The sequence below is a fragment of the Lichenostomus cassidix genome, chromosome 7 (assembly GCF_008360975.1).
Source record: "Lichenostomus cassidix isolate B80296 chromosome 7, HeHo_3.0, whole genome shotgun sequence".
Taxonomy (NCBI): domain Eukaryota; kingdom Metazoa; phylum Chordata; class Aves; order Passeriformes; family Meliphagidae; genus Lichenostomus; species Lichenostomus cassidix.
In genome coordinates, this window is record NC_139488.1 from 22828085 (window position 1) to 22842792 (window position 14708).

The following is a 14708-nucleotide window of genomic DNA, read 5'->3' on the forward strand; positions in this document are numbered from 1 at the left end:
TGTGGCTGCCTCCTGAGAAGTTTGGGCTCTGGGGCCTGTGCAGGGGTCTGTGCTGGAGCTGAGTTGGGGTCCATGCTGTGCTCTGGTGGTGCAGGTTGTTCATTGCCTCTCCATCCTTGTTGCAGCACTCCCATCTTTTTGGGATGCCTGGTTTTTGTGGGCTGTGGTGCTGGTGGGACTTGTTTAGGGGTGCCAGTGGATCCTGGCCATGGGGTTTTGTCCCTAGAGTGGTGGCTGTTGGGATCTGACCCTGTGCTGTTGGGTGCTGGGGAGGGCAGAGGGGCTGGCTGATGCTTGCTTGAGAAGGGGGTGAGGAGATGCCCTCCAGAGATGTTTGGCTCTGGCACATTGTTCTTGGCAGCAGGAAGGGTCCAAGTGCCTTTTGGTGCTCCCATCCCGTGGCACTGTTGGGTTGTTGTGGAAACTGAGGCATGGAGGGGCTGGGAAAGATCTCCTGGAATTGGACTGTACTTACAGGGGTGGTGTCCCTTAGGGGGACTTGGGGGAGGGCAAAGGGAGAACCCCATACCACAAACCCCTCCCTGGTGACTTTTGATGGAGGTGGCAAGGTAGGAGGGGTGTTGGGGTCCTGCACCGCTCCAGCAGAGCCAGTTCCAGCCTTTTGGCTGAGCCCACGGCTTGAGGACGGAAATGCAAACAGGAACGGGGAGGCGTTGGGTGAGAAAATGTCAACAGCGCTGGGCTGGGTGCCTGGCTCGCCGCCTCCCTGGCCAGCTCGCCACTCTCTGGGCCGTTGCTGGTGGGCTTCCCCTCTTTGCTGTGGGGTCTCCTGGCACTGAGCACTTGCTTGTACAGCAGGGCTGGGGCTGGGTTGCCTCCGGGGCAGCCAGGGAGATCTGGGCTCCATCCATCGACATGCAGCCCCCCGAGGAGGAGGAGGAGGAAGGAGGAGGAAGTGAGACAGGAGGAAGGCCAGGGGGATGCTGGGCACACTCCAGGTTTGGGACAGGCAAGGGGGGACTGGCATGACTTCACGTGCTGAGGGACAGACAGGGCTTTTGCAGTATTTTGGCTTTGATTTTTAGTTGAGAGGCGGGCTGATAAATCTCCACATCCTGCCCGACACTGGGGGTGTGGGACACCCAAGGACCATTAGTTGGGCACTTGGTCCCGCATATGGCGAGGGGACACCAAGTTGTGCCAGGGGGTGCCAGGCAGGCCCCAAGCAGGGCCCCACACACCGGTCCCTGCCACCCCTCCGCCAAGGGCACAGGGACGCTGGTGGCGTCACGCGGGGCGATAAGGCCCCGACCCTGCTGCACCCCGCTGCCCGCTGCGGCCCCTCGGCACCGGCTGCCTGGAGCTTTGAAGGGGGAGGTGGCGGAGGTGTGGGAGGGGTAATTTTTTTTTTTGGGGGGGGGTCTGCCCACCTGCCGGCACCCCTACCCCAGGGCCAGCTGCTTGAGTCAGGCTCCCGGTTGCCTTTAAGGGCGTTTTTGGGGGAGGCGAGGGGAGCGGAGCGGGGCCGGACTTGGAGCGCGCCGTGCAGCTGGGGAGAGGGAAGAGGAGAAGAAAGAGGGAGAAGAAGCGAGAGAAGGGAGGGGAGCGGTGGAAAAAGTCGACCGGGACCCCATTCCTCCCCAGGGCCGGGACCGGCGCCCCCGGGATCCCCAGCCCCCGGCCGGCCCGGGGGTGCGGAGGGGAGCGGGGAGCCGGCGGGACCTCCCTGCGCCCCTCCATCGCCGGGGTCCCGCTTGTGGGGAGCGAAACCCTTCGGCTCTCCCCCTCCTTCCCTCCCCTCCCTCCTCCCTCCCTCCTTCCTTCCTTCCTTCTCCAGGCTTGGCCCGGGGAGGGAGGGGGGCTCTGCCTGCAGTCTGCCTTCACTCCTGCCCGCCCGGGCGACGCCGGGCTCCCGCGTGCCCCCCGCGGCTCCTCCGGCCGCCCCCCGCGCCCCCCGGGCCAGGTGAGGCTGCGGTGCCGTCCCTCTCGGATGTAGGCAGGAGAGACCCCGGATGGATTTCGGGAGCGTCATGAACCAGGTACGGGCGGACGACGAGGGCGCAGGGGTCCCCAGGACCCTCGGGACGGGGGGGTGCTGGAGGGAGTGTCATCTCTCCAGGGGGCGAGGGCCACGCGTGGTATCCGAGCGGTGATGGGGTGGTGCGCGGATAGGGGGGTGCTGCCCCCCCGTGTTGGGGGGTCCGCAGTTGTCGGTCACCAGGGGCGGTCTCGGGGTGTGGGGGCTTGAAGGAGGCGATGCGGTGCTCGCAGGGAGGACTTGGGCAGGGGGTTAGGGCCGGTTTGCTGCCGGCTGGGACCTGTGAGCGGCTCCGGGGGCCGTGCCCCCCGTGGCCCCCTCCCCACCTCGCCAGGGCCGGTGACTCTCAGGATGCCCCGGAGGGGGACACACAGGCGCTGGCGTTTGCGGCCCCCCACCCCCCTCCGAAGTGCGTAGGGACACGTCCCCGCGGAGCCAGGACTGCGCGGGAAAGCGGGGTCCGCCCCCGACACCCCGCTCCCGCCCCGCAGCCGGGGGGGGCGATGCCGGGCGCCTGTCACCCCCGCGAGGGGGACACGGTGGGGGGCTGCTCCGTGGCCGGGACACCCTGGCAGCCCACGGGTTAACCCCCCCTCTCCGGTGGGACCGTCAATGGTTAAACTCCGGGTTAATGAGTGGCGAGGCAGCCCCGGCGGGTGCCAGCCCCCCCCGCCGCCCCCCCGGGCAGGGATCCCCGGCCCCTCGGCGCCGCCGGGCCCGCAGAGGGTTAACTCCGTCAGGGCAGGTCCCGGCGCAGATGTTTTTGGGCTGTTCTTCTGGGAGAGGAAACGGCCGAGCGAGGGAGGCATCAGCCCGCTTGGGTTTAAGGGGAAAACAAGGAAAAAAGAGAAGTGCTCCGTTCCCGGGCGCCTGAGCCCGCTCGGCGCTGGCGTCAGCCCTGGTGCGGGACCGGTGACCCCAGTGTGTGTGCTGGGGGACAGCTGGCAGGGACAGTGGGGTGACAGTGGCTGCACCCCCTGGGTGCTCATGGCACTTGAGTCTGGGGGTTCAGGGGGGCAACCAAGCAGGCACCTCTTGTCCCGACAGCATGGTGGCACTGGGAGGACAACGTGTGTCCTGTCTGGAGTCGGAAGCCACCCCCAGGGAAAGTGGATCGGCAGAAAATGCGCCTCCAGCTCTCACCTTCTCTAACCACGCCTCTTCATTAGTGATCCTGCTGGCCCCAGGCAGGGTGCTGGGCCTTGGAGCTGTGCTTCCCCAGCCCCCTTTTTGGGGTCTCGAGTTGGGGGTCTGTTTGCCCCAGGCCACCCCACTGCTTTCTTCGCCATTTTCTGGTCCCTGGCCTTGTGCAGCCCATCTCTGGGGTATCCAGTCACAGTGCCAGCAGTCCCTGATCAGCATTGGAGCTTCTCTGCTGGGTGTTGGGACATAAGGGAGAAGAGCAGCCCCACAGTACAGCTCCTGGGCAGGGGGAGCATCTTCATCTCCACTCCTCCTTCCTATTCCCTCATCTCCTCAACACTACAGACGGGGACACGCCAGTTTTGGAGGTCCTACTCAGCATTTCAGTTTCACTGCAGTGTTTTCAGCTGTCCCCCAGGGTGAGGACACAGCATTGACTCCAATCTCCAGCTGCCTTGGGCCTTTCCCTCACAAGTAGAGCCACTGGGCTCAGTACTGGGGGGAAAAGACTCCTTGGGGCAGCCAGGGCTTATTTTGGCATCTTAACCACCCCTCGAGTAGGGTCCCAGACCCATGGGCACTGGCAGGTGCCCCTCATGCTGGGATACAGCCCAAAACCTGCAGTGGGGTCTGAGTGCGCAGCAAGGGGTTTGCCTGATGCTCCACCAGAGGGAAGGATCCCTCACTGGGCACAGCCTGCTGACAGGCCAGTGTGCTGACCAGTGCCACAGGAGTGCCCGTGCTCCAGCCAGAATCCATTTGTTGATCAGTCCCATGTGCGAATCCCTGCACTGGCCAATCCTGTGTGGGAATCACTGCTCTGACCAATCCTGCATGAGAGTCAGTGCTCTGGCCAATCACTGGTCAGAATCCATGGATTGACCAAGCCTGTGGGAGAATCTCTGGAGTGATTAATCCCATGTAAGAATCCATGTGCTGGCCAATCCTGGGTGAGAATCCATGCATTTATCAGTCTCAGGTGAGAATCCTTGCACAGACCAACCTTGAATGAGAATCCAGTTGCTGCCCAATCCCATGGAAGAATCCATGCCTTAACCAATCCAATGTAAGAACCTGTTCATGGACCAGTCCTGGTGAAACCCCCTGCAGCAGAGTCTGTCCCAGCCAGTCCCAGTGTCACTCTGTTCCCGGCCAGTCCCTGGTGTGAGAGCTGCTCCCTGGCCAATACTGGTGGCTGATTTGGCCCTGGGGAGTTGGTGAGGGGGTGGGGAGATCCTGGTACTTTTTCTTGGGGCAGGCTGGTGCAGAGAGGGGCAGTGACCCCATGCTCTCCCTTAGGCTGGTTGTGGGGTCCCCATAGGACTGGCTTGAGGAGCGTCACCACAGTGGGGTAGCAGCATACATGGGTGGTGCTGGTGGCAGAGCAGGGCAGGGCAGAGCAGGGCAGGGCTGGGGCTGTGGGGCCAGAGCCAGGCAGGCGCGTGCTGGCCCGTGGGGCTGGATCCAGACCTGCTGCCTCCAGATGTTGCCTTTTTAGGCACTGGAGCACAGCACATCCCTGCCTGTGGCCGGCCCCGTGCCGAGCCAGCGCCTGCAAGCAAACCTCGGACAGTCCCTGTCCTGGTCATGCAGAGGCATCTCTGTCCCCATCCTGACCCCCAAAAATACCCTTTCTCCCCAAACAGGGTCAGGGATGCTACCTTGTCCCCCTTCCCCTCATCTGCACTTGGCAGCACTGGGGCTGATTGCTCAAACCGCCCCGGAGCCGGGACCTGCCCTTATTTGGGTTGAAACCAGGGCTATTTTGGTGCAGCTGCCTCCATTGCAACCCCTTGAAGCTTCCCTGTACGTTGTTTTTCCTGTCCTGTCCTATATCCCTGTGCCAGGGCTGCTGGCCAGGCCAGCCATGGGCTGCTGGAGGCCATCACCCTCCCAGTGCGCTGTGTGTCCCAGGGTGTCTTGGGGTGCCAGTGGTGGCCCCCATGGCCACTGGGGGGTGGAATGGCTTGTGTCCCCTGTGGCATTTCATTCCTGATTTGCAGGGCTGTGTGTACCGGGTAACCTCTGTCCTGGTCCTGCTGCCGCCTTCCTGGCGGGGATGGGCCACAGGGCGGCTCCTCATCAACATACCAAGGGAGAGACAGAGGAGATAGCTTTTGTCCCAGCTTGGGGGACATCCCTGGGTGGCTCTTTGCCCTGCGGTACCCTCCCTGGTGCCACCAGCATCTCTTGGGCAATGCCAGGGTGAGGCAGACTTGGTGGCCTCCGCCCTTGCATGGGCACTGTCCAGGCATCCAGGCATGGAGGGGATGGCACAGTGACAGTCCCTGACCCAGCTGCAGGGCGGGCTGGGGATGCTTGGAGGGAAGCCTGGGAGCGGTGAGACCTCTGTGCCCCAGCATCAGCCCAGTCTGACTCACCCTGAGCCGCTGGCCAAGCCGCTCCCCTGCCCTTCGGCGCATCTGCCAGTTACCCCCACCCGATGGGAGAAGTCCCAAAAGCAGCAGCCCTGGGTACTGGTGGGGGTGGAGAGGGGCTGTGTGGTGCACGGGGTGCTGCCCCCTCCCAGACACCCTCATGCCAGAGGTCTGGGGCTCTGTGTGACTGCCCTGTGCCTCACACACCGGGGCTGTGCTGGGCAGGGTGGAGCTGGGGTGGGGGGGGAGCGGGCGTGCATGGAAACATGCCGTCCTCCCGCCGGGGACATGTTGCATAAACAGGAGTTTTGCCAGAGCTGCGAAAAATGTGAGGGCAGGAGCAGTCAGCACGTGGTGTGGGCAGAGGGTACCTCACCTCTGTGCAGGGCAGGGGGGTGACCGGAGCACAGACCCTATAGTCCCTTATGCCTGGCAGGGGAGAAGGGTGCTGCAGCTGGTCACACTGGGAATGGGGGAGCAGAGGTGCTGTAAAGGCAAAAACCTTCCCCAGCATCCCCAGTTTGGTGGTCCCAACAGGTCCCCTAAAAGTGTCGTTTGCTGTGCGGTGCCCGATGGCAGCTCACACTGCCCCTCTGCCCCACACTGTGTCTAAGAGAGGGCTCAGCACGGCTTGGAGGCTGTGGCTGGGCTGGAGGGACTGGTGAGTAGGGGTAGGGCTCTGGAGATGGCTGGGGAAGTGCTGTGGCCCGTGGCTGTCCCTGGGACACCCCTTGCTTCAGGCAGGGTCTCGGGGTGAGCAGAGAATCATGGGGTGCATGGGGAAGTGATTTGCAGCCCTGCTGGGATGTAGGTGACACAAAACTGAGATGAACTTGCTTGGGAGGAAGTAGTCCCTCATGGGGTGGTGTGGGACCCCATGAGGTGGGGTCACATGGGCTAAGCTGGCATTTTTGCTGCCCTAGCATTGTCCTGTGGGATGCCAATGTGGCCACTGGGTCATGTTCCTCTTTGACGACTGTATTTCCAGACTGCAGGGTGGCTTGGGCAAGGGAACCACTTCAGGGCTGGAGGGAGGAGGGTCACCTCCTTTCTGAGTTGTGGGGCCATGAGGGTCTGCCTGATGCTGGCTTGCTTTGGGAGGGTCTGGGATGCCAGAGTGTCCTTGACAGCATGTCTCCAGCTCCAGCTGGGCTGGCTTGCCAGCATCTTGGTGCCTGGCCATGGGAAGCATCTCTGGTGTGCTGGGGTCCCTGTGACAGCTGGGGTGGCTGGTGCTGCATCTGCTCCTGGCATAGTAAGGGTCAGCACCAGCCCGGATATCGTCCGGCTCCGGAATGTTTATCGGAGCTCCTGGGGAAGGGAAAAACAAAAACCGCCACCCAAAGGAAGGGATATGCGTCAGAGATGGGCCTGGATCACCCACCGGCAGCCGGACGGGCCATGCTGTGGGCTGTGGGCCAGTGCTCACCCGGCTGCAGCAGCCCAGCTGGGGAGACCCCAGCGCGCCCACCACTGCACTGATCCAGCCTGCTCCTGAATCGCAGGGCCCCTCCATGGAGGTTTGTTTTCCCCCAGCCTCGCTGGCATCTTGCAGGTTGGGGCTACAACTGCCAGGGATGCTCTGCTGGAGCAGGAGCTGGCAGTGGCCCTGGGCACTTCCATGGGTGCAAGGGTTGTTTTACTGAGGGACGAGGAGGGTGGGGAAGGAGGTGCTGAAGGAGGGAGGTGTGAACGGTCGTTGCAGCATGGAGAAGGCTCTGAGGTGTCTCATCCCTGGGTACGAGGAGATGTCTGCATTCCTCCAGCCTCGCTCAGTTCTTGTGAAATGGTGCCGAAGTCCCGTCGGGGATCTGTGGTGCAGAGGTCAGTTCCTGAGCTGCAGCTGGAAGGATTATGTGGAAGAGGGATCTCATGAGCTACTCTGTGCTGTGGCTGTGTGGCCAGGGACTGCCAGGGGTTTGCCAGCCAGGTGTTTATTTCTGGGCTCGGACATGTCAAGGGTATCGAGTTTCTCTAGGTATAGTGACAGCTGGTGATGAGCGAAGGAGCCCATCATCACTTTCGAGCGGAAGGCTGCAGGGTGTGCCCAACCCTTTATGAGACATCAGAGAGTCCCATCACTCGTGGCCACAGGGCCTCCTTTTCTGGGAAACTGATTTTTCTGCTTGGCAAAACTCGGGTCTCAAGGCAGCAGCTTGTGGGATGTGACTGCTGGGAGGGATGGGGCTGCGACCTGGGGGGCCGAGTGGGCGGGTGGGGGGCCATGGGGGGCTGGTGGGGTGGGCGGCAGTCCTGCTGCGCCTCGTTCCTCGCATTCCTGGGCAGGGCTGCTGGGCGGCGGGGTCGGCAGCGGGGGCCAGCCGGCAGGAATGCAAACACCGGTGAGGGGGAGAAGAAAGGCCGCTGTGTCTGCCACGGCAAAGTGAAGCCTGGACCAGGGGTGTGCAGGTCTCCCTGCCTTTCCCACCCCTCCCTGCATCCAGGGATGCGGGGATCCCTGAGGACAGAGATGGTGGCTGTTCTTTGGGTTGCTGCAGTCCAGTATGGAGTGATAGTCTCACTGATCCCACTGACCAGCACCTCTTGGTCAGGAACTGGACTTCTCTAGGGAGGGGTCCATTGTCTGGGACAGGGTCTTCCTTATTCTCCTTGAACTGGGGGCATGTTTGAGCCAAACTTGAGAGAGGGATGGAAGCTGAAAACAGCTTTACGTTCCTGCAGTCCTCATAAAACTGCCTTTCTGGGATGAAAGAGTGCCGTACAGCCTGGGCTGGTGTCTCCTGTGGATGGGAAGAGTGGTGTTGGGAGAGCAAAAGCCCATATTAAAGTTCAGAGAATCCTCAAGGGCAGGGAAATACAACCACAGGCACCCCAGTTTTTTCCCTTTTCCCGCCAGGGGTGCATTTGTAGCCTACAAACTTCCTCATGCCAACAGCAGAGGAGGGCTGGGCATGGACCCTACCTGGCCAGCATGTCCCATGGTGGGGGAGCTGTGCATCTCCCCCCATCTCTGGCCCTGTAGCTGGTGGTGGGCAGGAGCCAGGGGCGCTTGTTGAGCATCCCAAGGGTAAGAGCACGGCGGAGTGCAGGGTACGGTGCAGGGTACGGCACAGCCCTCGTCAGCTCCGTCCGCAGCAGCGGCTCGCTGCCGGAGAACATTCCAGGGAGGCTGGCGCGGGGCCAGCACCGCGGGGCAGGGAAAGGGGCCTTTTATGGAAGCGTTTTTGCATTAGAATAAAATCATAATAATAATGCGCAGGGGAAGGGAGCGGGAGGAGGAGGAACCCCTGAAGAAAACAGCTAGACGGGATGGGAACAGGCTGGCAGCTGGACAGGGGAGGAGGCGCTGGGCATCACTCTCTGGGGACCGGGATGGGATGGGATATGGGTGCTCCAGGTGGGGTGCTTGGGACAAATCCTTCTTTTTATAGCCCAGGGCAGGAGCGGCAGAGTGGGGTGCAGTGGGTCCCCATGCTGCCATGGTAGGGGGACCAGCCCCTGAGTGGTGTTTGCTATCTTGACTCCATCCTGGAATAGGGCAGGGGATGGCTGAGTGGGGTCGCTGCTCCTAGTGGGGTTTGTAGAAGACAAAGTTCCCCGAATCACACCCTCTGGCTACTGTGGGCATCTCTGGGCCAACACAGGGCTGGAGTGCCTGTTCCTGCTGCCCCGACACCAAAAAGGTGCTGCCTCTCCCACCCTGGCATGCTGCTGCTTCCCGGCGGACTGGGGTGCACGCAAAACCCAAGGTTAATTGTCAGTAATTGCCGCTGGTAATTAAGGTAACAATAGCCGGGCTGTTCAGCTGGCGGCTGCAGGAGCTCACGAGGCTGGGCTGGGGTTTGTTCCAGGAGCTGCTCTTGGCATCAGGCATCCGCCCTGCACCACACTGTGCTGTGCCCGCCGTGCCCACCCTGGCTGGGGCTGGGGCTGGGGCTGGGGCTGTCCTGGCTCCCTGGCCAAGGACGAATGGCACAGCTGCCATGGCCCTGAGCCCACTCCCATTCCCAGGGAGCCAGCCTTGACCTTGGGATGCTGCCTATGCTCCTGCCTGGGGTGGCAAGGCCATGGGTGGCCCTGTCACTTGCTTGGGTGGATGTTGTTTTCCCTGTGAGGTGGGGAGGTGAGGAACACTGCATTCCAGCCCCTTCTCATGCCCTATGTTGAACAGGGTACTTCAGGGACTAATCCTGGCTCTCTTCTTCCTTCCAGGCTGTGACCCCCTGCTCCCCCACTGTCAACTATGAGCTGGTAAGTGACACCTCCTCTGTGAGCCATGGGTGACAGCCAGGGCTCTGGGGATGCTAGAGCACCCTGCTCTGGGTGTTGGACTTTCTCAGTTGGGGCGCTTCAGGATGTGAGTCTTCCACCCTGAAAACCACAGGAGTCCTGAGCTGGGGGTAAGGGCACCCCCCATTTTGGTGCTGTGCCCCCCACCATTGATGGCTGAAGGGCATCTCACAGCTGAGCAGCACAAGCTGGAGCAGCCCAGCTATCATGGGACTCCAGGAGCTAGAGCTTTCAGGGAAGAGGGGCTTCCAGGGTTGCTGAGAGGGACAGGCAGATAGGACGTGACCATCCAGGGCTCTGGGGTCCCCTGGCGCAGAGGGCCTTCCCTCTCTGGCCAGAGCCGGGGCGGTTTCTTGCACACCCGGAGATGGCTGTACCAGATGTGCCTTTGGCTCGAGGCGCCCAAGGCCGTGCATTTGCAGCTCTTGCTATTGTCACCCTCTGCTTTTGTCTCTCCTGGGGACCTTTAATGATCTGCTGGGGACAGGGCGACGAACAGCCCTTCCTACCCTGTCCTCTCTGGACACCAGGAGAACAGCTGGACACACCATCTCCGTTCACCCTGTCCTGGGGAGGGTGGGTGTGGGGGTACTGGGCAGACAGCCAGAGTCCTTTGCCACACCGCTCCAGGCCATGACTGGGCTCTGCAGCTAGCAGGGCACTGGGATGTCACCTGGAGGAGGGCCATGTCCAGGCAAGAGGTTTGGCAAGTGTGACACGATGGTGCCTACCAGGCAGCATCTTGCCAGCAGAGCAGCTCCCCTGCCCCATCCCCAGCCTGGCCATGCCTGTGTCAGCAGGCAGAGGAGGCACGTGGCAGTGGGGAGACTGGCATAGCCTGAGGCCGGTGCGGCAGCCCTTCCTTTTTGCTCCAGACGTGTGCCAAGGCTTGCTGGGGCAGGCGCTGGGAGGAGGAGGCCCTGGCAGGGTTTCAGCTTGGGCTCAGCAGCCTGGCAGTGCTGCAGTATCCATGCCTCACATGGGGCCCTGGGCTGGGCACCCCACAGCTGGCCAGGGGTCTCACCCGAAAAGTGACTGTAGGGGATGACCACCTGCAAGCTTGTGAGGGCAGCACAAGAGCCCAAGTGAGTGAAGGCATGGGGTAGGAGTGGAGCATGTTGCCTGTCCTGGGGCCCCACAGTGGTTATCTGCCCTGGGTTTAATCTCTGCCTGCACCCCCCGCCCCTGCCAACCTCCTTGGGCACTTATCGAAAGCAAAAATATGTTGGCTTCGAGCTGGGACCGTTACTGTGGCTTTGGGAGGAAATTGAAAGGGGTTTGCCTTGTCCCGTGGATGGAAATGTCTGTCCTGGCCCTGCTGCCTGGAATAGAGCAGCCTGGTTTTGGGGGTCACCTGCATCCTCTTGGTCCCAAGACTCCCATAAAAACCACCCAGCTGGGTCCTTTTGCTGTGCCACCCGCAGGCACCACAACCACCATCCCCAGACAGAGGTATCTGTCCCCTGCTTCCTATATTTGGGGTCCAGACACTCTCCCCCACCTCAGGAAGTTAATTCCTGTCCCCAGCCTCATTTCAGAGCTCTCTCCAATGGCATGTCACCAAATTTTCCCCTGTTTTGAGCATCTCAGACTCTGGCTCTGCTCCTGCTGGGGTCCTTCACTGGCCCTGTGGGATCAGGCTTATCTTGGGGAGCTGGTCCTGCTGGTGGCCAGCGGCCAGGCTGGGTGTGGGACTGCACTGGGCTTGCCCTCTTGTTTACTTCCTAGCTGTAGGGTCTGGCCATGGAGGATCCATCTGGAATCCCAGAGATGTGAGGGGCACCAGGTGCCCATCATGGAGAAGGCTCAAGGTTCAGCCAAGTGCTTCCCATTGGTAACAGTGGTCAAGTGGCTGTGGTGGTGTCTGGGAGGCAGCATCCTTGGTACCTGAGTATCCCAGCTCTGCACTTGGGTTTTGGGGAATTCCCGACCTGTAGGAAGAGTGGACATGTTGGCAGGCAGAAAAGGAAACTGCACTGTGGTGCATTTCCTAGGAAGCACCAGAAATAGCCAGGGGGAACTTTTCACCCTGGGCCCCGCTCTGTGTGTGTTTCTCTTTCTCACTCTCTCCTCTCTCACTTGCCTTTTTCTCACCCTTTCCTTGCTCCTGTCTGCAGCCATCCCCGGGGGAGAGCATCACCAAGCAGGTAGACACACTGGTAAGTGTGACCAGTCATGGAGGCTGATTGCTGTCTCAAGACCTCCTGGGAAGTCACTTGTACCTGTCCCATTGCTGCAAGTACCCCCTGCAACCAAAATCCCTCAGCCTGGAATGCTTCTGTGGTTTCCCAACATACCTGGGACCCCTCAGTCCTCTCTGCCTGCCAGCCAAGGTGATGATGGCCATTCCAAAGGCCAAGCGAGATGCCCAGGGTTGGTGGCAGAGGCGGTGGTGGAGACCAGCATAGTGGGGGCTGAGGCTTTTGCTGCAAAGCTGGCTTTCCTGTCTCGGAGCTGGGGATCTGTTATTTAATCTGTGGACATGAAATTGCTAAGACAGTGTAGACAAATGTGCTGCCAAAGTCAACGTGGACAGCTTCCCCCATGCCCGCAGCCAGCTTGCTGGCCTCCCTGTGCACTGGGGCCAGGACCCAAGGGATGGAGGCATGATGGTTCCCATGAGGAAAAGGATGAAAGCCTTCCTCACCTGAGACCTGGCTTTAGCTTGTCCCTTTGGCTGTTCAGGACATGTTTCCAACCCTGAGAAAGAGCATCCTCAGCTAGAAAATTCCAGGCAGGAGCCTCCTTTGCTGGCTTTGCTGTCTTTCAAGGAAGTTTCCTGGTATTTCTGGAGCCTTTCTTGTGTCTCTCATCACCCTTTTCAAGCAGAAGGGACCTGCAGGTTTTGGATGCTGCCAGGAGCTTGGGGACATGCCAAGTTAGCTTGGGACTGGAGGGCATATTCTTCATGGGGTTGGCTGGGGGATCTTCAGCCCAACGTGACTGAGACTAGCCTGTCCTGTGCTGGGCTGTACTGGGTTATACTGGCTTTGCTGGTGTCTGTCTCCATAAGGGATGTTTGCAAGGTCTCCCAGCCCAGCGGCAGCAGGAGTGTTTAATAACAGGAGCGCTTGCTCCTATCAGCTGATCGCAGGCTGACTCTTCCTCGTGCAGGAGCTGGCGGCAGAGATGCAGCGCGGCTGCGGTTGGGAAGGGGGGAGCGGGGCAGAGCCCGGGGAGCAGGGCAGAGCTCGAGGGCTCTCGACAGGGTGGGGGACACTGGAGGGCCCTGGCTATGGGCACCCGCTCCCCCAGGTCTGGAGGGTGCCAGGAGTGGACCTGCCATGGCGTGGAAATGGATTAGCAAGGGGCTCACAGCTATCCAGGTATGGGGAGGGAGAGGGGCTCTGGTGTCCCCACCTTGCTTGCCCTCCCGTGCCTCAGTTTACCCATGTGGGAGCTAGGGGTGAGTCCTGCTGTTCCCATGTTAGCTCTCTGTTGGGAAAGGCTGTGGTTTTGGGAAGCTGCTGCAGCTGGGTGGGGTGACATGGATTGATGGGGCTCCCCTGGCTGGTGGGTGTGGGTGTGGGTGTGAGACCCCAGAGATCTCTATTCTGAGCATTTGGGGCAGAGCACGAGTCACGGTGGGGATCCCATCCTGATCACTGGTGGGTGATGTTGGAACGAGCCCACATTCAGGTTCAGGCTCGTTCCATGCACCCTGGCTCTCCCAGAAAAGTTTTTACCTCTTATCATTACATTTTAACTCCTTATTTGCCCTCAACAATGCTGGAGGGTTTCTGGGGTGAGCAGGCAATTTGGGACACTCTGAGGAGAAACTGGATGGGGAATTGCCCCTAGTGTCACTACTGTCCAAGCATCTCTGGGCACTCAGGCAAGGCTGCTGCCTTCTGGAGTGGCTTTGGCTGGGAGGGGGGGACTTTATCCCCAGGCCTCAGGGCTGCTGAGCCTGGCTCTTCTCTGCAGGGCAACCTGACCTTGAAAGGGGAATGCAAGGCTGGTGGAGGGTGACGCTGGCTGTGCATGGGAGCAGCCATGGGACTGTGCTGGGTGGGCAGAAGGTGGCAGGTGAAGGGTGTTGGAGATATCTCTCTCCACCTCCTCCCGTTGCCTTTGCTGTGCTGGTTGTGGGATGCTGCAGCCCCGAGGAGAGCGGCAGCAGTTCTGCTGCTCTGGGGGACCAATGGGGCATCCCGGGAATCAGCTGCAGGATGCATCTCTTATTTCTGATCCTTCCCGGCGTGTTGCCTGCGTGAGATGAGTCTTTAAATGACTCCTGCTTATTAGCTGGAGATACTAAAACTAATGAGGTGCGAGTGTGTTTTTCCTCAGTGGTTTTTTTTGGAAACACTGCTTTGTTTTTCGGCTGAGGTCACAAAGTCACAGAGCAAGCCGGCTGCAGATGAAATTTTCGAGGCCGGAGAACATGCATAAATAGAAGTTTCCTGCTCCGAGAGCTCAAACATTTCCTCCAGGCGTTTGGCTCAGTGGAGCTGGGGCCAAAGCAAACTATCGTGCCTGGCTGGCTCCTCAGTGCTGCTTGGGCAGTGAACCTGCCCCTGCTCTGGGCACGGCCAAAGCAGGTCTGTCCCATCAGGTGTGTGCCCTCAGTCTGACAGAGATAGGAGGGACGTGTGACGTGGCTGAGACTTTGTCTACCTGCTCAGCATCTTCCCAAAAGGTCCTCTGGAACCCTTTGGCAAGGCTCTGGCCCTACAGTGCCCATGGCAACTGGTGCCAGCTACACTGGGGTTGTGAGAGTTGAGTTTTGCTTGTGGGATCTGGGGGACGATGGTGGTGTCAAGATGCTTGTACCACTGGGATATTTGGTGGGGATTTGAAACAGCAATATTTTGGGGCTGTTGGGATCCCATCAATGGGATGGGGTGGGATGCTTTGGCAGCCCCATCACACCTGGGTCCAGCAGGACCCCTGTGCTGGCTGTAGCTGGGTTGTGGCAGTAACTTGCTTTTCCT

At 60.6% G+C, this 14708-nt stretch overlaps 1 protein-coding gene across 32 annotated transcripts in view; it reads left to right on the forward strand.

Annotated features, from left to right (window-relative positions):
- The window catches only part of TNS1 (tensin 1), a 66663-nt gene that overhangs the window by 10317 nt on the left and 41638 nt on the right, over positions 1-14708 (forward strand). For 14 of the 32 annotated variants that reach the window (XM_085066817.1, XM_085066825.1, XM_085066814.1 and 11 more), the window contains 2 exons: positions 9694-9732; positions 11889-11930. In XM_085066817.1, the coding sequence (XP_084922943.1) occupies positions 9694-9732; positions 11889-11930 (81 nt within the window). Of the gene's footprint in view, positions 1-636; positions 679-767; positions 1348-1375; positions 2001-5805; positions 7041-7172; positions 7345-9533; positions 9597-9693; positions 9733-11888; positions 11931-13040; positions 13098-14708 lie in introns of those variants that run through there. The other 18 variants (XM_085066836.1, XM_085066816.1, XM_085066829.1 and 15 more) reach the window with 15 other exon arrangements.